This window comes from Corvus moneduloides, chromosome 2, assembly GCF_009650955.1.
Source record: "Corvus moneduloides isolate bCorMon1 chromosome 2, bCorMon1.pri, whole genome shotgun sequence".
Lineage (NCBI taxonomy): Eukaryota > Metazoa > Chordata > Aves > Passeriformes > Corvidae > Corvus > Corvus moneduloides.
In genome coordinates this window covers 1423483-1447618 of record NC_045477.1, presented here as the reverse complement: position 1 = coordinate 1447618, position 24136 = coordinate 1423483, and the positions used below count along the sequence as shown (strand labels likewise).

Here is a 24136-nt window from a genome sequence, read left to right as displayed (position 1 = left end):
AGCTTTATTCCCTGGAAGTGCTCCAGGCCAGGTTGCATAGAGCTTGGAGCAAGCTGCTCTTGTGGAAGGTGTCTCTGCCCATGGCAGGGGGTGGAACTAAATGATCCTGAAGGTCCCTTCCAACCCAAACCATCCTCTGATTCTGCGACTCCATTTCATTTATTTTTCTGAAGCATATGGAATTTGCTTTGTTCCCACTGTGACACAACACAGCAATAAATATCCACAGCCAAATACAAGGAGAGGGGTAAATCAGCCCTCCACGTACAATTAAAAATGGCCCCACATCTCCGAGCTGATCAAACCAAGCCAACGGCACCGCAATGAGCCTTAACCAGATCTAATCTGGTACAAACACTCTCTGGAGAGCTGTACATATCCTGATGAGGAGATAAAATGCATCCCCTTATAATTAAGTGGGAACAGGATTAATTGCTGTGGAGGCCCAAAGACCTCAGAGCAAAGGGGAAACCTCCCACCATCCCGGCGAAAAATCACGTCAGCCCTGGGACAACTCAACTGCTCGGGGAGACCCACACTGGGGTCTTTGGTCTGAGAGAGGAAAAGTAAGATGAGAAGAAATCTCCCCTGCTGGCACTGCTGAGGCACCTCCAGTCCTGGGGGCAGTTTCGGGATCCTCATGACAAGAAGGACCTGGAGGGGCTGGAGCATGTCCAGGGAAGGGAACAGAGCTGGGAAGGGGCTGGAGCCCCAGGAGAGGCTGAGGGAGCTGGGAATGGGGCTGAGCCTGGAGCAAAGGAGGCTCAGGGGGGACCTTGTGGCTCTGCACAACTCCCTGACAGGAGGGGGCAGCCGGGGGGGTCGGGCTCTGCTCCCAGTAAATTTCTGTCTCCAGTCATTGAAAGATAAAGGGATTCCAGCACTGGGAAAATGGAAAGCTCAATTCCTTCCTTCCTTCCTTCCTGCTGTTACAGAAATCAAAGCTTAAAACACAGAAGTTCTACTTCAATTACCTGAATTGGCTGAGTCAGTAGAGAGGAGCTCCAAGAAGGGTTTATTTTCACAAATTATCAGTTTTCAGTATCAATTCCCAATTTTTTCATTGATCTCCTTTGCAGCTGATGCCTGATCTGTGCCACTTTCAATTTGAAAGAGCACCTTGTGCTCTAAGAGCTTGTCTTTACCAAAGTGGTTCAATGCTGCTGGGACAAGGATGGAATCCCTCTGGATCTGAACTCCACAGTGTGTCATTCACTACAGTCAATTTTACTTCTTTGCCAGTGCCAGAGGTATTATCACTCAAAATGTAACATTATTTTAACATTTCCTTTTAAAACAAGCAATCAAACAAACAAAAAAATGCTTCAACAAACCCCAAATTTTCCAATTTCAACACAAAAATGTGTGTTCTGGTTATCAGTTACAGTCACATCTGCCATGTATCACCTGCATGGCAGCACTCTGCTGGAATTCCTAATTTCCTCCCAATTCTAATCAAGGCGTTTGCTCCCTGAAAACATCACAAGGAAAAATAGCTGTTATCCCAGGGAGAAAAAGATGAGAAATAACCCACTGAGCTGTGGATGTGCCAATCTGAGGGTTTACAGTCATCTTGTGGAAGTCAAAAACCTTGGCATTCTCCAGTATTTCCTGATCCTGACCACATTTTTACTCAATTCCTTTGCTGTACTTTCAATTTACACCTGTTTCCACATCCCTGTGCTTGTTAAATCCAGTTATCCATATGGAACAGCTCCTCAGTTCCTCCTGGGGCTTAGATTTCCCTGGATTCAGGGTCTCCAAGGAAGAGGGCAGTGAGATGAGCACATCTATGCCCAATATGCCCTGGAAAAAAAAACCTTTACCCAAAAGAATCCTCTCTAAAAGGCCCTGACTCAGCCCCTCCTGCTTTGTAAGGCACACTGAGACTGGCACTGGAGCAATCTGTCAGGGATATAAAATTCCCTAAGGAGAAACAGGCAACTGGAAGATCACCAAACCAGAAAAAATTAATCCCAATCTGTCTGTGAAGTTGTCTTCCCCTTCAGGAATGATGAGGACAGAAAAGAAGGAAGGAAGTGGATTTGCAAAGGAAAAGGAATGATTCAAGAAACCAAAATGGCACAGAACAAGTATAAAAATTTCCATAAAAATAACAAGCATTTCAAGAGAAAAATATAAAAAAAATCAAACCTCTGTGTCATCCTCACACACCTCCAGATGTGATACCGAAACAAACTCCACAGCCTCCCTACAACCTAAATAACTTCTTGCACAAATACCACACCCCAACCCAACCCTCAGTAATTCCAACTCAATCAGTTGCACCTAAATATGCAGGAATGTTTGGTTTTCACACACTGGAAGGAATTATAATTGCATTCCCAAAGAAAAGGTTTTAGCTCAAAGCTTAGGTTGTTCTTCTCCAGGATTTTATGTGTGCAAAAACCTCTTGTCTAATTAGTGGGCTTGAGCTCAGTCTTAGAAGAGTGGGGACTAACAGGGCTAAAAGAAAAAGCCATTCCTAGGTGGAAATAAAAGCTCCCTGAACTCACTTACTGGCTTATCATAAACAAATAAACAATGCTATGCTATAAACAGCTTTGGTGGCAATACAGACAAGTCCCACAAAGTGGTTTCCACACCATTCCAAAAACTCAGGGATAACTTCATGCCTTTAAAATATGCAGCAGAAGAGAAGCAAGTTGGCAAAAATCCCTCAGTCACTGAGTTTTATCCTCCAGTACTTGGCATTGGCACCATATTCCCTTGTAAAACAGGGCACGTGTTAGATATTGGAAAGATAAGGGATGGTTTAACTCCAACACACTGGAAAACCAGGAAAATATTGTATTAGCTGAAACTATTTGTATTAGCTAAAACACACCTTGAAGAAAATAATTCATGTTTATCTATAAAACTTCCACTTTTTGGAACTTCCCCTCTATCCTCAGTCACTTAAGTTCCAGACTGATTAAATTTGTAATTGATTCTAATTTTATAATATTTTGTTGTGAGATCTTTCTTTTTGGCAGCTTCTTATCCTGATTTTATTTCTTGCTGCTGCTGCCTTTATCTTTTATTCTTATGCTCTCTGTCCTTGCAGATTTAATCATTAACTACACATGTATATACACAAGTATTTTGGAGTATGGTCTGTTGGAAATAATTTACTCAAAACAGGTTTTCAAACCTCTTTCTGTAAGAATTAGGTTTTAAAAAACCATATCCTGCATTTGCTTTAAAAAGGGAGCCTGACAGTTCTCCCACCAGGAGGAGGAATAATTTTGCTCTGTATTTTCTAACCCCTTTACCTGTAAATCACATTCCTAATTACATCAGGTACTCTGAGGTATGAGAAGCACTTCACTGCAACAATTAAGTTTGTTCTACAGTTTTAATTAAGCAACCCACTCATCTGTTCCTGCTGCCTGCAGTGGGGTTTTTCAGTCAGTGGCCATGAAAACAGTTCACTTTTACCAACCCAACACTGGCAGCCAAATAAGAGGTTAATTTTTTCACGAGTCTTAATCCACAACAGGTCTCATAAACCTCTGTAACCCTTTGAAAGCAGCTCACAGTAAAATCAGAGATACAAGGATTATTTCCAATGTTTTCCCATCAACAGCCAGAATCAGTTTGTGTATCAAAACCCACTACAACAGCACATGGCAGTCTCTTCTAGAACCTAAAAATATGAAGACAGAGATAAAATCGCCATTTTCTGGTATTAATTCCTTCAAGCAGAAGGCAATTAGTACACCTGAGATTCTTTTTCAATCTGTTTCAGATAAAGCCCAAGTAGAGAGATTCTCACTCTTCATCAGGAGGTGTCTTTAATATCACTCTTCTGATCTGGACTTTCATGAAGTTGATTCAGTGATTTGACAAATACCAAATGAAGGGGGAAAAAATAACATCTTAAAATGCCCTGGCTTTTGATGCTGGAAATAGGCATTTCCATCAACCAAATGCAACAGCTGTAACAAAGATGTCCCTGTGCTAAGGAACTGAAAATGCCAAAAGAATCTCCTCCTTACCTCAGCCTTGCGAATGCTCTCTCTGGCTTCATCTATTTTCTGCTCCAGTTCCGCTCGGGTTTGCTCGGACATCACGGGCCCGTGGCATTCCAGCTCTTCCAGGGTCTGCCAGGAACAAGGAAACACAGCACAGATGAACTAAATGCCAAAGACAAGTATTTGTGACAATCAGGGAAGTTACTGTTTGACTGGGTGCTGGGGATGACCAACAAAGGTCCACCCCAGGAAAAAAATGGTGATGACTCTATCCCTGCCCTCTGGCAGTGGGAAGCCATTCCCTGCGTCCTGTCCCTCCATCTCTTGTCCAAAATCCCTCTCCAGCTGTCTTGGAGCCCCTTTAGGCACTGGAACAGGCTCTCAGGTCTCCCTGGAGCTCTCCCAGAGACAACAGAGCGTTCTGGATGTCATTTTTCCCCAGCTGATGCTGTGCTTGAGGGTTGGAATAGTAGGGATGACAGGGAAACTGGGCAGGATGTGGTGAAAGCACAACAGACTCCTCCATGGCTGGCTTCTTTGGGAAGAGCAAGGAACTTCTGGTTTTATTCTCACTCCTAATAGACACATTCCAAAATCCAGCTGCCTGATGCCCAAACACAGCCCTTGGCTCTTCTGAGCTGAGGCGCAGACATAAAATTATCAATTCACATCTAATTTTATATCTTGATGTTAGACTTAATAGCAAATTCCTCATGGATTTTCCTAGTGCTGAGTAGACTTTTGACACCCACGTGAACACAGGCCCCAGACAATTCCCTGGTGCTTGCAGCAGCTCCTCTTCCAAGAAATGTGCTTTTCCCAGACCTACCCGCTGGCTGTGGACGATGTTCTTGTGCTCGCGGGCCACCCGGGTCGCCCATTTCCGCGCCTCCTTGTTGAGGCTGTGCTCCTCAGTCGTTCCCGTCTCCGACTCCAGCTGTCGGCTCTGGAACAGGGAACAAGGAATGAGTCGTGGCCCAGACCCTGGGTTACCTCTGTGTTTACCTACAGGGTGATTCTGTATTACATTTATCAGCCTGGGATCTTGTTTCTTAGGAAACAAGGAAGACAGGACAAGAACTTCCTTCTCAACTTTGGGACCGGGTTGTGGGAAGACAACTCCAGAAGCCAGAAGATCACAAGAATTCAATTCCCAAAGTAAACAGGCATTATAGGAAGCAAAGATCATGGAATCATGGAATGGTTTGGGATGCGAGGGACTTTAAAAGCCCATCCAGTCCCACCCCCTGCCATGGACACCTTCCACTATCCCAGGCTGCTCCAGGCCCTGTCCAGCCCAGCCCTGTACACTGCCAGGGATCCAGAGGCAGCCACAGCTTCTCTGGGCACCCTGTGCCAGGGCCTCCCCACCCTCCCAGGGAACAATTCCTTCCTAAAGATGAAAGGTTTAGTGTGACCATTCTTTGTAATTTGTGATCCAACCACAAAGCCATAAAATATTTTAGTATAGCATGGGAATTTCTGTCCAAAAATGTTTGTGTCTGCAAAACAGAGGCTGAAATTTCCAATCACATTTTTGATATTGTTCCATCTTATTCCTGCTTTTGTCATGTCAATGACAAAAAGTAAACTTCTCCCCCTCAAGAAGTTCCAACTAAAGCAAGATGAAATAGTTCTCTGCTGTCTACAGGCTGAACAGAACAGACACATTTCCCAGCATGGAATTACTGAAATCATTCCCATCTTTCTATCATTTCCTTTTGCAACAGAGTCACAGAATCATTTGGGATAGGTCCCATCTTTGAAGATATCCAAAAGACACCTGGATACAACCAGTCCTGAACAACCAGCTCTGGACCAGACAACCTCCAGAGATCCCTTCCAACTTCAACCAGTCCCTATGATTTTTTATCCTGAGTCAGCCACTGCAATCCACAACCCCCCAGCACTCCTTTTTATCACAAGTCCTGACATAATCCTGCACAGCCTCTGAGATCAACCAAAAACAATCCCTTATAAACTATGACCCAAGAAGAGAGAATACGCACAGAGCTGTTGAAGTGTGAAAGAAATGCCCGAGTCACAAATTTCTCACTCTGTATGGTTCAAAAGACACCATTTTTCTTCATCAGGTGGAGTTTGAAACTAGAGAAGAAGCCCACAAGGATGAAAAGGTTGTTTAGGCAGGAGAAATCCAAGGTTAGTCAGGAAAGGGTAAGAGAGCAGAAAGACATGGAATTATTTTCAGGGTAGCTGGGAAGCCTCCAGCTGTTACAGAAGAAGAGATGCTGTTATCAGGTATTTTAGCAGGAAAAGTGGAATGATTTGTGTCAAGGAAGGATGACAGTTCAATCATCTACACCAGCACTTGGCACAGACCGGAGTAAAACCAATAGACACCAGGAGGCAAATGGAAGTCATTCTGAAAACAAGATTTTTCTGGCCTTTAGACTGCACTGTCCTCATGGAAGAGGCAAAAAACACTATCTTAGGTTGACATCCTATCAGGGGATCTAATTGAAAAAGAGGCAAATTTGGTTCAGCTTGTTACTTTGTTCAATGAAGTTCTTGCCATCAAAACTGAACCTGGCCTTTATTCTTAGTGTCTGAAATGCCCATTTCAGTGTTATTTTCCAAGCACAAGGAATTGTCAGACAAGGTGTGGAGCAGCCCAGAAGAGGAGGAGGAGAGGTACACGCACAGGGCCGGCTCTGGGATGAACAGGGAGGAAGGTGAAGCTTCAGGCGAGGATCTCTTCACCCATCCCCTCAGTTTAATTGGTAAATTGGCTTTTACTGAGGTGGATTTATAGAATCATATTCCTTCATTACTGACTTCTTTAATTACCTCTATTAAGCTACTCCATTGTAAACTTGAAGAGGACAACACGTGGATTTATTTAGGCACATCCAATCCTTAAAATAACATTTCACCTCAGTTTTTTCCTAGCTTATCACACAGCTTCTTCCACAGCTTCCACCTGTGTTTTAACCTGAGCAAAATCTTTGACATTCCCTCTTCCCTATTAAACATCTCAAAGTGAAAACAGCCCATAACATATTTTCAGTGTTCCCACTGCTCTTGCTCCTACTCAGCAGCTCATTTTCATATGGAAAGAACCCAGACTTTTCAGTCACTTGATAATCATTTTCATTATCCCAAGTGTGATTTTGGGTTTTAGTCTATTTATCAAAAGCACTTGACTAGAAAAATGAATGCTGACTTCATGGCTACTCTTAAGGGCCTACTAAAAAAGAAAGGAATTTTGTTGGATCAGATTATTGCACATAATACAAGAACTTGTATTAGTTACTTATAAAACAGTATTGCACCCAGGCAGACCTCACCCTTGCTTCAAGGTCTAAAAATAAAACAGAACAAAACTGGGGCAATGAAAAGCCTTAATTCTGTACCCTCAGGGAAAGACAGACTGGAGGGGAACGTCAAGAAAATGAAAACCCATTAGAATAGGTGAGAAGAAAGGAGCTAAACCAGATTGATCTGATGTGGACATCGAAGTCCAAATTGTAGGGAAGAAGGTGGAGGAACTGAAGGGTCTGATGCTGACCTGAAGTGTTTTCAGGACTGGAATCTGGTGGTGCCAAGACGTCCAATGACTCAATTTAACCTCTTCCAAAAAGAGAGGGAAACCAAACCCACTCTTCGTGGCCAAGAAATGAAGGGAGAGCCAAAAAACCTGAGCTAAACATAGATGGACACTCTGCTGTTCCCTCACGGCTTGGATTACAATGAAAACAGTGTTTAGTGCTAAAAATTCGATCAGTAAACCAACAGAAGGTTCTGGATGGCTCCAAGCAGCTAAAAAGCTTAGGGGCAGCAACGCTGTTTCTTAAATTAACAAAAGCATTCAGGCTGCAGACAAATGTCACTTCTCCATTTTGGGCTGAAATGTTGGTGCAGGTGCAGGATTTGCCTCCCAACAGGACTAAACTCAGCCTGTATTCTCATTTATCCAGTTATATCTGGAAGCAGATGGCACAGCCCTGTCTTGAAAGCAAGAAAACATTGGCTCTTGAGCCTCAACGTTCCTTATTTTTGTGGCTAAGGCCTAAAAAACTTCACTTCAACCAAGGCACAAAGCAGGGAAGATTTATTGCATGCAAAGCACTGACATGAAACACATCTGAAAACCGGGCATTTGTCTTAAAGAGGTGAAAACAAGAAGTTTCCATGCCAATGCTGCAGAGCAACACTTTGGGGAGGAGGAAGGAACACACATGACATTTTTCACACGACTCACTGCTAAACTCAGCAGTTCTGAGAAAATCGTGAGCCAAGTTTGGGGCTCCTTTTAGTCTGTTATTGCTGAACTCATTTGATTTTAATTTAGCCAAGAGTGAGCTGGGGCTGACTCATATTTCAGTCAATTTCCAACATTTCAAACTGGACACTCCACATCTTTAAAAATTACGATTTTTTAGGGTTTTTTCCCCCTCAGAATAATAAAAAAGGACTTCAATCCACTATTATTATAACCTGTATGTTACAATAAGGCTAAATCCAAGCCAACCTATTATTGCTGCTTTACAGAACCACATTCTGCTTTTTAAATGAACAAATCAGTAATATATTATTAGTACTGAACAATATTATATTAATCTAATAAATGAAGCACTGATGGGGCTGCCGAAGGAAAAGGAACATCCAACTGGGCAGGGCTGGTTTGGTTTGGTTTGCTTGCTTCAGGGTTTTTTTGGTTCGGGTTGGGTTTTGTGGGTTTTTTGTTTGTTTCAGTTTGGGTTTTGGGATTTTTTTGTTTGTTTCGGGTTTTTTTGTTTGGGTTTTTTTTTCTCTGTAAGTATTGATTTTTATTAAATATCATTGATCAACACAACTTTGTTATTCCTAGGCCTTGATGTTTCTGTATCAAGAACTTCTGTTACAGAGAAGAGATGAAAAGCCACAACCCTTTTTTAAAATTAATTCGAATCTTATTTATTTTTAAAGGTTTTTACTGTTCTCACTGCAATTAATATTGAAATTCGAGTGCAGAGTATTTCTGTTAATTTACTTCCATTCTCACCCTCATAATTATCCTCATTTGCCTCAGCCCTCACACCAGCTGCATTCCCAGCCAACTTTTTCAAAAATCTATTAGAAATACAGAAAAATTGCCCTCACTAAGTAACCAAAGGCAAAAAAAGGGACTTTTAAAATCAAGTTTGACACAGAAAAAATTGAATTTGTAGCTACTTTCAATGAAATAGAAACAAATTTCTAGTTTTTAAGTGGCCACTTCTTTCAAGTGTAACTTCTGCTCTCTGATCTTCACTGTTAGAAATCACCCAGAGCTTTGCTTAAACTGCGTTTCCTGAGTGCAAAAACCCCAAGAATTCTAACTGTATGCTCTCTAAATTAAGATTAGGTGGTGAAAATTAAAATAAAGTCAACTAGGCAGTGAAAATTAAAATAAAATCCATTAGGGTGGGAGCCAATTTCAGCTCATTATACTTAGAGAACATGACACTCACATTCAACCTAAGCTAAGTCCCAAAGTAGATCCAAAACTTTCATTTTCTTCAGTATCAACCTCAAATATAAATATTAGATCTCAGCTCTTATTTTAAGCACAACTGTGGCAGGAGGGATTAAATAAAATCAGTTTTAGACAGGCACAAGACAGGTCAAGTCACAGAGGGAAGGCAGAGCTTTGCCCACTTGCACCCACTGATCATTTCTTGACCTGAATGGTTTTAACTCTCCTCAAAAAGAATTCCTAATGCTGAATAAAATTAAATAATAAGCTCTTTTTAATATATATGTAGCTTCAAAAAGGTTATACTTAAAACCAGTCTGTTCTGGCATTAAACGGTTGATAAAATTAAATAATAACTTAAATCTTTTTTTTATGTTTAGGTTCAAAAAAGTTATACTTAAACCCAGTCTGTTCTGGTATTAAAACAAGAGACCACTGTAAATACAGAAATATGGGGCCCCTTTGTACTTGTTTATGTAACTTATATAAAATTCCTTCATAGAAGATTCTGAGAAACTCCAAGATGTATCTTCTGAGAGTGAAGGGAAATTCATCCTTATTTTCACAATCTACCCGTAAAACAGCCAAATTACTTGGAGGGAAACTGCAAATCTTTCCACTGAACTTCCTGAGGCGTTTTTGTGCAAGTTAAGAGGGAAAAAGAAGATTATTTTCATGTCAAGAAGCTGTGGAACAAATCAGCTGGGCCACAGCTCTTCCTCATGCTCTGAGGAAACAGTGAATGAAAAACAGGAAGAAGACCCCAAAAATGAAGTGTCAGCTTTTCAGGGCCCTTCTCCTCTTGCTCCAGGGACACTTTTGTGTCACCTGGCTCCCTCTCTCAAGTGATAACCCCAGGATCAAGGAAAAAGAAGTTTTTCCAAATAGGAAACAGAGAAAAGCTGGCGAATTTCCTCTTTCTTTTGCCCTGTTCTCGTGGCTTATCTGTGAGCATGGGGACAGTGCGTTTTCTACACACTGGATTTTTGTGGAATTAATAAATATCCCTTTCCTCGTGGGAGGATGGGGGGTGATTAAACTGTGGAGTCTCATAGCAGCCTCTGTGGAAGGCCAAGATGTGCTGACTGGGTTTCCTTGGGAGGATAAAGGTATTTTAGAAGACTCTTTTCCATTCTCCACTTTGCTGTCTATAAATCCACGTTGGGAATTCATTTCTGGAGAGGACTAAAGGTTGTTAGGAACTGATCAATCATTTCTTTCTGAATATTTTTAAAACAAACCATTTCTTTAAGGCTAAGTGGTTTGTTTTAGGGGTTTTTTTGAAAACTTTCTTTTTTAAAAGTAAGAATGTCCATCAAAATGAACCAAGACAGTGAAAGAATCTAAATAATTTAGTAACATGAAAAACTGCCTCAATTCAAGCTCAAAGCAAAGTTCTTAGACAATGGAAAATACCTGATTCATGTAAAACATTTTGAAGAGGTTTTCTCTTTGTGGGCACTCAAGAGGGTACATTTCACCTAGTGCAACTGGGATATTTGGGATCAAAAATCCTGGCAGTTGCTGGAAAATCGTTTCATTCCTTCCTTTCTCAGAACAGATCCTTTTGGAGGCTCTGGCTGTGCACTCTGGGATCATTTTGAAAGCAAACTGACATGTCCCTGACTCAAGGACTGCACAGAAATCCTGGGAACAGCTCTTGTCTTATAAAACCAAAGTTTGGGATGGACCATGTAAAAGTGGAATTTACACCACAAATCAGAGCTCTCCATTCAGAGCTCCATATCCATATGGTTTATAACATTCTTCCTGCCTACAGCACTCACAGCTCCATTCCAGTAATACTAAAATACTCCAAATTTTGAGCCCAGTCCCAGTGGATCAGCCCAAAGAGAGCCCACAATTTGTTCTTGGAAAAGGTTAATATGAAACTTCTGATGAGATCTATTTATGACTCTACTTGGTTCTTTCAGTCCTTGGTGTGAAAATCATCATGCACAACGCACAGAAACTAAAAGCCAACTGATAACCAGAACTCTGATAAACTCTGCAGAACATCCACAAACAGAACACGTGGCAAAAGAATGCTTGGTGATTGTTCTCCTGCAATTAAATGTTGCTCCATCAGTTAGAACACACCCAATTTCTGACCAATTCAAAGCCTGAGCAAGAGCCTTCATTCTCATGTACTCATTGATTAAAAATGGGATTGCCCAGGCAGGATCCTGTTAGCTGAGCAGAATCATATGGATCGTAAAGAAGCATAATTTCATTATTTTGGGGAAAACTGGTACAGCCTAAGCAGCTGAAGCTTTAGAAGCTGCAGTGCACTGAGGAAATGCAGGAATTCTGCAGCCCAAGTGGGTTAACCAAGCAAAGGAGTCGCTGCATGTGAGGAACTGAGACATGAACGACCCATTCATCGCTTCTTAAAATTTCCTGGAGTGAGGCTGCACCAGCAGTACACGTGGACCCTGTGAGCCCACACAAGAACCACTGCACAGAATCCTGGCATTTCTCACACTGAGGAGTTTAATGGGAGTGGCTTACAGCTCTACTGGCCATGGGGACGGCCCTGTGGAAAAGGAGCAAAATTAAATCAGCAATAGGGCTGCATTTCATCAGTGCACACCAAGAGCCTGCAGTTGTCAGACACCTTTCCCCTCTCACAGTGCAGCAGCAACCAATTACACACAGCACTGTCTTGAGCTGAGAAATTTTAATTCATGCCCCCAAAAGATTACAGTATCAATTACAAACCCTGTGCAAGAGCACAGGAAAAGTGTGAAGCTGCCTCCCACAAATAACATCCTTAAATTCATTTTTCCTCCTTGAAGTCTTATTGTGAAAAATGATTTTTTTTCCCTTTTTTTCTGTTTTATATATCTAGAGATCGTGCATTCTGTTGCCACCTCTCCAGAGTGTAAATTCAGCATCCCACATGCACAGGGATAACACAAGGCTGAGCAGAAACATCCCCAGGTACCTCTGCTATGGTCATTCTCATAGCACTGACAGGTGAGGGCTCAATCTCCACCAGCTGAACTGCATTAAAACTCTGGATGCAGGGAGTGCACAGGGACGAGAACACACAGCAGCAAATGTTAGAGAGGCAGAGCAAAGACACTCAGAAAGATTCTGCTCACTGTTATCAAGAACAACCTCAAACTTTATCACAGAATATCCTGAGCTGGAAGGGACCCATCAGCAGCATCGAGTCCAGCTCCTGGCCCTGCACAGGACACCCCAACAATCCCACCCAAGAGAATGCTCCAAACGTTTATTTATGAGAATAAACGACTCTTTCTGGAAGAAAAATCAAAATCAGAGATTGTTAAAAGGGAAATTCAAAGGAAGCCCTGGCAGACATATCAGGGTGACTGGGAAAATCACTCCTATACAAGTCTTGATCCGAGTCACCTGAACTGCGGATCAAGACTGCCCAAGTCACTTCACTAATGAATTCAAGTAAAAAGAGGTTTATATTTTTTAAAGATCCAAACTTATTTTAAACAGCTGATTCTTAAAATAACATTAATAATGTCAATGGGACATCAAGAACCCACTTTAATCAAGGTGCTGTTTGGAAACGCATTTACATGCTCTGATTCACTCAATTTTAATGTCATTAATGACTGCTTTGGAAGCAACACAGAAACCAAGATAAGATTCTTGGATATTACTTTGGAACGCAGTGTTTTAACAGTATTATTTTTAGTAATTCTCTACATGTATCTCTAAGTATTCCTTGAGCAATTGAGGTGTGTAGGGACACTTTATTTGGCACAGTTGTAACCCAGTATTAGTGAGTATTATGAGAACCTTGCAGCAGGATAAAAAGGCAGCAAAATTTAGTAGGAATTAGGTTGAAAGCAGTGAAACACAGGACTGTTAGTCACAATCTGGATGCCAAAAAAAGATTCTGCTCTTTTGTGGATGATGTAGAGCCTGTTTGATGCTTTTTTTACCATCACCCACCTCCTGCAACCAAGGCCACTCTCCCTTTCTCTCCCAAAAATACAGCACTGGGTTAAACCAGATTGGGATACCAGTGATTCTCTCCCCATTTATAACAATCTGCTTTAAAATAGAGCAAGCCCAAGCAACTGCAGGGATTCACAGGGCTCTTACAGTGTCACTGTCACTTGGCTGGAACTGGAAAGGCTGAGGTTTGTGGAACGCGGAGTTCTCCTGTAAGAACAGCTGGAGATTGTAATCCCGCACCACCTGAGGAAAGAAAAAGGTTTATTTAGACTCCTTGCTTTGTGAACTGAAAAGCAGCTGGAGAGCAAAACCAGCAGAGAGCTTCCAACTGAGATTAAACCTGCAGCAGGAGCTTGGGTGCACCAGCAGGGAACTGAGGACCTGAGTTGGTCAGAGGTACTGGCAGGACACACACCGGGTGACAAGGACCTAAAATATCCCTGCCATCCACCTACAAAATGGGGGGAAAAGCACCAACTATTAAACAGACACTCTGTGGTGTCGCTGCCATAAATATTTTTCTCTCCTCTTGTGGGTAATTTCCTGTGCACTGCTCTTTCTTAAGCTGAAAAGTCTTAATTTGGCAGAAATTATTAGTTGTGGGAGCTGAAAGGACTATTTGGAATAATGCATCCAAAATCAGTAACAAACTTCGTCTCTCTTTATTAAATTGCTTTCAGAGAAACTCTCCAAGCTTGCATTTTGCTGAAGCAAAACTCCTTCAGCTCCTAAATTTGTTTAATGATACGTTTCAGGCAGCATGACACAGATCCCTAAACAAACCTCTTATGTCACAATTTACACAGATTTACAAAGAAATACCCAGTGATTGCAAGATGAAAAAAATAGGATCACTGCTTGAAGAACTCTTACAGAGCATTCACTGCCTCAATTGATGACAATGCATCAAAATTATATCAATCTATTACCAAACTGAGGGTTTACATGTACAAAGGAGATAATAAAGATGGTATTTATCCAGAAATAGCAGCATTGTGCATGACCGAGAACTCTGTGCTGGGTGGACAATGGGAAATAAAACTTGTTCTCTAATGCAGCAAAATGTTGATGCTTGTGTTGCTGAAATACTGAACTGTAAAAAATTAATCTCCAGTTAAAGAAAGTAAATAGTCCTCCAGGGCCAATAATACACTCATCTAAACCAGGAAAGTACATAATTACTGCTCCAATTTGAGCAGTTGAACATAAACACACTCAAATGGGGAGAAAACAGACAGGGATTTGCATCACGAATTCCCAGAAACAGAAATTCAGAAAATATTAAAGAAGGAAACATCTGCAGCTTCAGAGGATGCTCAGCACTGATCTGGCATCAAAATCATTTCATTTAACCAGCTATTCCACTGAATTGTCCCTTACATCCACACTGACCGTAGCACACAACCCTGGCCAAATATGTGGAACTATTTTAACTTCAATTAGGAAAAAAAAACCCAAAACGAAGTTACTGAGGACGTGAAAACCTGCATGGATATTTTAATACACTCTCCCCACAGAAATCTGACTCGCAAGCAACTCAGTTCAAAGAGAAAAGTCATTTTTCCAACAGCACTCCTAAGAGACTTCCCCTCAAAGCCACAATAAGTGGTTAAAAATGGAAACAACTGTTATCAGAACAGGAGGCTCGGGAGAATGTGCAAGCCCAGCACATGAAATCCTGCATTTGCAAAAAATAATGGACAATTGATAAAAAGAAAATAAAAATACTCCAAAGCAACACTGTATCCTTGGGATTAAAGTGCAACTTTTCCAAATAGATTTCCTGTTACTCGGTAATTAAATCAATGTCCTTACACAGTTTCTTTCTGAAGTCAATGTCAATTGACAGGTCAAAACAGACCTGAAATCGAACAGGAAATGTATCCCATATGCAGAAACAAGGCACAGCCAGAGATGTGCAGAAAGGAAATTACTTGCCCTCTTACCAGAAACCTCACAGAAATGTTACTCGAAACAGCAAATGGAATTTCAGAAAATGCTCCAAAGAAAACCAGCTTTTTTCCAAAAGAGAAGTGCAAGAAGTACAAGTCTTGAGTAAGACTGTTCAAGCGAAATGGAACTTAAATTACATTTTCACAGAATCACAGTCCCAGACCGGTTTGGGTTGGAAGGGACCTTAAAAATCATCTCATGCCACCCCTGCCATGGGCAGGACACCTTCCACTATCCCAGGCTGTTCCAAGCCCTGTCCAGCCTGGCCTTGGACACTTCCAGGGATCCAGGGGCAGCCACAGCTGCTCTGGGCACCCTGTGCCAGGGCCTGCCCACCCTCCCAGGGAACAATTCCTTTCCAATATCCTTTACCCTCTTTGGGGTCAGTGTTCTTATTCCAGTGTCAAAGGAATGACAGGAGCCACCCTGACCCAGGAGCAATAAAAGAGAGCTCCAACAAACATTGTTGTGATAAAACTATGGAAAATCTGCATTTTATACAGAAAATCTGGTTTTTAGCAGTTTCCCTCAATCTGCATCACGTGAGGAGACCGCCAGTCCTGCCCAGCCAAGGAGCCATCCCTGGCACTTGTGGGAAGCAGCTTGTGTCCTTCTGAAGCAAATACAATTTAATTCCATCCCACAAACAAAAATACAGTTCAGATGGAACAGCTGAAGTATTCCTCCCAATGAACTGAAGTGTCTCTTCTAAGCAGAGCCTGCCCAGCTTGTACTGCAAACTAACAAAGAACAGGTGAAGCATTCAAAACCTCCAATAAATATTTAAAACCTTTGCTTTGATGACAGGTTTATTCTAAATTGCTAACAAATTTATTACATGTTTAACAACTCAAGCTGCTTTTGAAAGACATGGGTGGGTTTTGGTGGAGAGAAAATGTTTTTTTTCTGGATTCACCTCTCCTTTTTTTGGGCTGATTACTGCAACCTGGACCTGTCACGGAAAGAAAGGATAAGCAAAGCCGGTGGAAAAATCCACCAGTCAATATATTCAGAGCAAGACACACGTTTTCACTAGCAAAGCAACACAATTTTTTCTCCTCTGCATTCCTGAAGCACAAGGAGAGAAGCAAATCAAGTTGTAAAAAGCAGTTGTAAAAGCCCTGTTCAGACCTGCCAGCTGGATTTACATTTCTGTCCCCTCTCCAGGCATTGTGCCCACGGACTGAAGCAGAAACACAACTGCCTCCCTCACACACACAGCCTGACTTGGTTATTGTGTAAAATAAGCCAGACCTGGAGCTCTCCAGCCTGGGTAACGCAAACTCAGGGCACACAAATGTCCAAGGAAAGGATTCCTACTCCAACAAACTGTTTGGATGTGACAGTTTAGAATTGGATCAAAGTCCCAACCAGGCAGCTCTCCAAGTATTTTGAACACAAAGGATCTGATACAACAGTGAAAAATTAATTATGCAGACATTACACAGAAGCCTGTTTAGCTAAAAGATTCCAAGCCAGCATTTTTGGGGAAGGTATTTGAAGCCGACCTGAATGATACACCCCAAGGTAAATTACTGGAAGTCCTTCTACAACTGAAAAGAAAATGGTATTTTGATTATTTTTACAGTTGCTGCCAAGTAAATTCAAAGCTGAGGGTGAAGCCCATTTTTCATGCCCTCACTTTAGATCTGTGAAGGTGTGAGATCACTTGCTTGGAGGTAAATAAGGAACGTGTTAAATAAGCTTTTGCTCCACATCTCTGTGTGAATGAGCTCTGTTTCTGGGTGGGTGGGTAAGGTAAATGTATAAAGGAATATTATGACTGCACCAAAGCAGCTTTTCTGAGCTCAATGGCAATTATTTTTTTTTTAGCCCAGCAGATGAATTATTTAAGTATCAAAATTACCCTGGAAGCGATCACGCCTCTCTGAGTCTGGCTGCTCGACAAAGCAAACAAACCATGTCTATGACAAGGCTCTAATTTGTTTGCTGTGTTTGCCACTCTTAATTCCAGGGAGAAAACAGCGTAATAGTTTGGATTTTAAGTTGACAGACAATTATTAAGAAACGATCCAAGCAGTTACCCAGGGCTCTGCTGCAGATTACACCGTGCAGAGCCCTCAGCTGCAATTTCCGCCCCCAACCACGCAGGGTGAGGAGAACTGAGCATCTCTGGATGCAAATGCACTCAGGGGAAGGCAGCTTGGGTGCTGGAGGAAAAATTCTCCCCAAGAAAACTGTCTGGTGTCTTCTAACTTAATACCACTCAGGAGTAACCAAAAATAACAACCCTTCAGTTTTGTCATGATTTTGGAAGCAAATCTTAAGCCATGGGGATTTGTCCATGCTGTAAGGATTCAGTTACAAAGGATCATTCAGTTCAAACTTACCCTGCTGGAAGTCTCCAGTAAAAACTGGAATGTGTTTTGTACAGCTTGGCATGTCTCTAGTTCAGTCCTGCTGAATGCCATTAAATAATCCTTAAGGTGATCATATACATTTCCATCAAGAGCCTGTACGAGGGAAAGAAAGAAAGAAAGAAAGAAAGAAAATCAGGAAAAGCAGGAAGTAGCTCTGTACACAATTTATCAGTGTCCATGTTGAGATCTGCAAGATGCTCACACCATTTTTTTCCAGCAGATTTACACCTGCGTCGAGTGGACAGAGCCCGGTGGCCGTCCCTCCCTCCTGGCAGAAGGAATGACAGTGCTTGGCTCCCATTAGATGGCAGCACACAGCACTGCAACAACATCCCGGTGATTCCCATCCAGCTGTTTCCATGGCCAGAGCAGCTCTGGAGAAGGGAATATGCTCAGGGAGACGCCACTGAGGTCAAGGAAGATGCCCAGGAACTGCGAGGCCATGGGGTGCTGCCAACCAGAGTATTCCTCAGGGAATGGTGCCAGGACACTCAACATCTGGATGTGACACGTCCCCAGCTGTTTGCTTATCAAAAACAGCTGAGAAATAGCTGCCTCTTCACTTTCTTTTGTGCACAGAAATACCAAATAAGTAACAAAAATTCATCCTAAACGTAGCAGTGACAGCAAAGTTCAACCCCCAAAGCTCTGTTGTAAGCAGAGCTTTAACATCACATCACACAGAGTAGGTTACACAAGTTCTGTGATAAATTTGACCTTGCAAGTGACTGAAAATGTCATTTAAATATTTAACTCAGGATGTATTTAAATATATATCATACAGATTTTTAAATAGGTCGTATTTCACAGGTACCCATTTAAAGTGTACTCATGGAAACTGTGCACACTCCATTCCAACAAACTCAACAGTGTGTTTCTGTAGAAAATTAGATTTGATAATTTAAATAATTTTGAAAATCTGGGAGGGAAAAAAAGAGTGAAACTGTGCAAAACTTAGGAAATTATTTCTGCCCCAGAAAAATCAAGCCCAGTGTTTAAGGTGAGGCGAACAGACAACAAATCAGACACAAATCCTGGAAGTGCCCAAGGCCAGGCTGGATGGGGCTTGGAGCACCCTGGGATAGTGGAAGATGTCCTCGCCCACGGCAGGGCTGGAACTGGGTGAGCTTTTAGGTCCCTTCCAACCCAAACCATCCCACGGTTTTATGAAATCACTCAGAACTTAGGAAGAACAGAAGAGATTTTCCTTCTGCAAAGCTCTCCCAGGTACAACCACCCTCAGCACACAGCCACCCTCAGTGAGGGATGCTTTGAGGGGATAATCAAATTGTGCAACTGGAATTCTCATGTCCAAACTCTGATATCCCAAATCCACTTCACACTACACTATTTGCTTCATCCTCCACCTACCAAGTGTAAAGAAATTTTTAGCAGAGGCTGATTCTTTTCTTCAACCTCACGCATTAAACCGGCCTCGAACTTAATAGTTCCATGGCCATCAGGAAGCCATTATGCCAAACCAGTAGCAAACTGGGAATTTCTTCCAAGCCCCCACACTGTAGCTAGCTCTCTCAGCTGATCGAAGGCCGGGCTCGAGGGGTCAGCAGCCAGGGCAGCTCCTGGAGGCCCTGCCATGGGAAGGACTTCCCAGAACGGCTGGGGAAGAGCTACAGGATAACTGCTCCAGGCTCTGGAAGTGATGTCAGCTCCACCAAACACTCTGTTAAACAGAATTTTTAAAAATTCTTATTAAAAGAGTTATGTAATATGAGCTTAGAGCTGGGATGTTCAACTGAGGGAAACATCAGGAATCCCCAGCAGCAAATCCACAGAAAGCAGGCAGCCATACACAGACACAGGTTCAGTTCTTGCCTGTGCTGGTGCGGGCACAGCCTTGCTGGGATTCACCCTGAGCTGGCTCAGGAGGCTCAGTCCCAGGCCAGCAGCAGGATTGGAACATTCCCTGTGCTTTTACCCCAAAAGGGACGAGTCCTCAGTGTCACACGAGCGCCGGAGTCACCATCCCATTCCAAGGGCACTCACTTTCACATCAAATACAGGCAGCCCCAACAGCAGCTCAGCCCTGTGCTCACAGAGAATACAAATGATGGATAAAATTGCCAAGACTGCCTGTGCTCTCCCTGGGGGACCACGGGAAGCCTGAAACTCCCCCAAAATGGAATTGCTGACTTTTATCTGTTCCTAGAGCTTCTCAGCTCAAACACCAGGGCTGGAGTGCAACTCTGCTAAGAAATGTAAATAAATAATTTCAATTTGGCAAAGCAATTCTAAGTGCTCAGTTTGCAAAGCAGCTGTGATTTTTTTCATCCCACAATGCCATAAATGAGTATTTCAGAGCTTCACATCAAACCCAAATGTTGTTTTTATGTCAAACCCCACACGAAGGGTTTGTGTCATTACATTCAAGTCTTAAATGCTGAGATCTGCGTTGGGTTTCGACACTCTGGGTGCTTTGCAGAGCCAGTGGAGAGAAGTTGGTCCTTGTGTGTTGTGATTGATCCCCCTCCAAGATAGATGGCTAAAATAGGTCAGCTGAAAGGCAGGATGCCAAGGGCCTATTCCTCTTCACTGACCGTAAATAGTGCCCCACAATTAGCTCAGACAGACACGTCAGGCACACACACAGCCCAGCCCCACACGTGTTTATTCCCTCCAATTCTCCAATTATCATCCACGCAGCACTGGGAATTAATTCATGTCCAGCTGCAGCCTGCAGTTCGAGGAATATTAAAAAAAAAAAAAAAACAACAAAAGAGGAGAAATATTAACTTCATTATTTCCCCCCTCCTCCTGCAATGACCACAGCTCTGCTGAGATGCCAGAAACCCCCCCAGTGTGATATGGAGATAAAAAATAAAGATATTTAAGAAAGAACATCAGAGCAAAGTGTGGCAAAACATTAGGGAGCACACGGGTCTGCCAGCATGTGAGAACTGCATTACAGCCTGGCTCCTTTCATTAATTAAAAGCAGTTTTGATATGATGAAGTTCTTAAACACCGATGAGAGCTGCCAGAACTGAAGTTCTGAAAGTCACTGCAATATCACACAAGCGGGGCTGAGAAAGCAGCTCCAACACAGGCTAAAAAGCTCCTCATGGCGCAGGAAAGGTGACATCCCATCAGCCACAGGATCAGAGAGCTGGCTGGTTCCAGACTTCCAGTAATAATGGATTTATCCGTTCTATAAAATGGTAATTATTACATCGAGCTGGATGTGTTCATATTAAAACAAAAGACTTGACTTGCTGAACTGTAGGATATAAATTAACATTCACGTGGGGTTTTATCAGCTGAATCTCATGCACTTACAAACGCTCTGACCCAAACCACTGAACATCACAGGTTTTGAACTGAGAAGTCTTTTCAGAATTTCTCATCACACAACTTGAAGGGGAAGCTGGAAAAAAAAGAAAATCAAAAAATCCCAACACCCATTATTCCTCTACAATGGCTTTTGTTCTCTTTCTGACTCTCCAGAGAGCACTAAATCACTTACTGTATTACAATCCCACTGAAAAACCTGTCTTTTTGTCAACTTCAAAAGGAAATCAAGGGTTTAAAAAAAAAAAAAAAAACAAATCTGGCATCAAACCCAAGATAATACGAAGCTAAGTAGCACAAAATTACAATTTCCAAGGATAGAAAAAAGTCAATGTTTTTTCAGAAGTAATTTCTTTACAGCAGAATTGTCATACTAAGGGTGCAAAACTACTTTCCCCTGTGTCCAAGCTTGAGAAGTTAAAGGCTGGAATTAGGGCTGAGAAGAGCAGAAGTTGTTAATAAAGGCAATGGACACACAACCAAATTAAAGCCTATTTTTAGAAGAAATCCTATATATTAATTCAAACTCATAAAATTATATAGCAGGGAATGGGACAAGAACACTGTTCTTATTTCAATATCCAAGTCTCATGTATAACTTTAGAGAGTTTCTCCCAGAAACAAAACTTCAGTCGCTGTTCAGATCATCATTTTCAGGAGGTTTTTTTATTCCAAGAAGCTAAACTTTTGGGAAGTTGGATGATGGGCTTTAAACATTCTACATTCTAGGAAAATTCCCTCAAAAGCTGTTGGGGAAGATGAAACAGGAAAGCCTTATAAATATGATTGCCTGACAAAAGATTTTGGGAATATGAAAACTACAGGCAACATCGAAATGAAAGCCACTTTTGAAATACCAGGTCTTAGTTACTGAACAACTAGAAAACAATGGTATGGCCACTGAAGATAATCCCCTCTTGATTGAACAATACCCTCTGCTTGCAGGCAGGTCCAAGGGTCAGAGCAGACCCTACTAGCTCAGCAGAAGGGGTCCAAAGAGTAGTTTTTAGAAGTTAAGATGTAACACTCTATGGTAATATAAGAACTCTTATAGGCTGTATGTAAATGCTATAGGATTTGTATCTTGTATTAGATTGGTTAGTGACAATTAGAATATTCAGTACAGAAGATGATTTATTGTATTGTAACCAGGACTTCAGACATTCTCTCTTCCATTCCTTTCCTTACTACTACTTCCATTCTATTCTCTTGCTCTTGCTCTTGCTCTTACACTCTCTCTCTCTCTCACCCGTTTACTCTCTTGCTCTCTTGGGCCTGCTCAGAGCTGAGTCAGGCAGCTCTGAGCAGTGCCCCTATACCCAAGCCCTTTACAATAAACCGACTGTGTCCCAAGACCTGCCTATAGAGATCTCCCCGTCTCCGTCACCGACCGAACCCGTCCGTAACGTACAAAAGCAAATAGGTAAATGGAAGTATTTTAGCTACTATTGGGACATTTGGTTGCCTTTGGGATGTTGTTACTCACTGAAAATAACACACAATGTAGAACAGACCCTGTGTGGAATTTTCATCTTCATTTATGTGACTGATTTCAAGGTCTCTTCACTAAAACATTTACACGTCTCAGCCACACTCCATTTAAAGATTACCATTTCAATTTCTTAAAGACACAGAACAAGCTAAACTACTCTGTATTTTTTATTTTAAAAGCAAACAAATTAAAAATTGAAAGTATCTGCCCCACACACAACACAGACCAGAGTTATGTGAAGCTCCCAAGGTGAGCTTTACCTGTTATGCCATTTATTTCTGAAATAATCCTAGTATTCTGTTCATGTTTGTCATGCACAGAAACTCCTAAAAGCTGTGCTGAAGCTCTGGGTAAAAATTCTACAGTTTAAACTCAGGTGTTCAAACTGAACCTCTCATTTAACCACCAGGAACCAAAACCAGTGTGGGTTAAAACCCCCACAATTAAAGGCACACTCGTAAAGCCATGTGGGTTTCACTGACTAATTCACACCAGTCTCATCTGAGTCATCACTGCCTAGAAATAATTTGGTATTTCCAAACACACATTTATGCTTTTATGCATTTTACACTCCCTAACCCCACGCTTGTGATCAGAACCATCGTGATCAGACTGGGGTTGGAACGGGATGATCTTAAGGTCCCTTCAAACCATCCTATGGCTCTGTGAAATTAAGTTTTCATTTCAAAACATCCATCCTTCCCTGAGCTGATGCAACCCAACAGCTTTTGTGGGCTAATTTTGCCACTGAAACCCTTGGCAAACTCTCCCGAAGCTGCCACCGCTCAGCCGGAAACAATAGAACTGATGTGGAAGGCAAGCAATTTCCTTACATGGGTGGAGGGAACAGCACAAAATTAGAGCTGACCCTCCCCTGCCTGGGCTGCAGCCTGAAAACAGAAAGATAAGGGAAAGAAATGAACTGAACAAAAATCATTGTGTTTGTGGAGTGATAACTTTCCTGTGGAGTCAATGGGATTGCATCTCTGTAATGTGACTTATTTTCCTGTTCAGAGTCAAACCCCCAAATCAAAAGCGAGATCTGTATCACAGATTCCACCCTCTATTTTAAATTTATATGAAAATAATTTTATATATTAATACATTTATATTAAAAATTAAAATTAAATTCTTTTACCACCCTATTCTCATTTGCATTAAACCCCCTGTTTTATCTATTCCTGATCTGCTTTGCCTTGAAAACCACTTGGAATCCATTAAGATTCAAGTCCCATTAAGAACAGGGACTTGAGTTTACATCCTTTATTTTCTGTACTATTACTCAAAACATTTCCTTACTTAAAATTAAAAACCCAACAATCTGAATTACAGAACAAATATGCTGAGTGAAGCTTTTTGAGTGTTTGTGCTCAAAACTCCTGACTCCAACCCATTAAATAAACAGAGTGATCTCACGGATGGCACAGTCTGGGAATTTTCAGTTGAATGATTTCGGTAAATGAGACTCCACTGAGGGTTTTGATTTTTATGTGTCAGAAAAGATAAAATGAATATCAAAAGGAAAGGTTGGGGTGCAGACAATAATAATTTGTTAACAGGTATTCTTAGAATTAAGGCATCAACTTCAATCTTTCTAGGGTGTGAAGGGAAGTCTCTGTATTTTAG

General features: G+C 41.8%; 1 protein-coding gene across 2 annotated transcripts in view; it reads right to left on the bottom strand.

Annotated features, from left to right (window-relative positions):
• FCHSD2 (FCH and double SH3 domains 2) overlaps window positions 1-24136 on the bottom strand; it is a 123958-nt gene that overhangs the window by 16054 nt on the left and 83768 nt on the right. Inside the window, exons 9-13 of one of the 2 annotated variants that reach the window (XM_032095119.1) lie at window positions 17685-17807; window positions 13528-13623; window positions 12383-12454; window positions 4807-4923; window positions 4002-4106 (exon numbers count right to left, since the gene is read on the bottom strand). In XM_032095119.1, coding sequence (XP_031951010.1) covers window positions 4002-4106; window positions 4807-4923; window positions 12383-12454; window positions 13528-13623; window positions 17685-17807 — 513 coding nt within the window. The remainder of the gene's footprint in view (window positions 1-4001; window positions 4107-4806; window positions 4924-12382; window positions 12455-13527; window positions 13624-17684; window positions 17808-24136) is intronic. The other variant, XM_032095130.1, reaches the window with a different exon arrangement.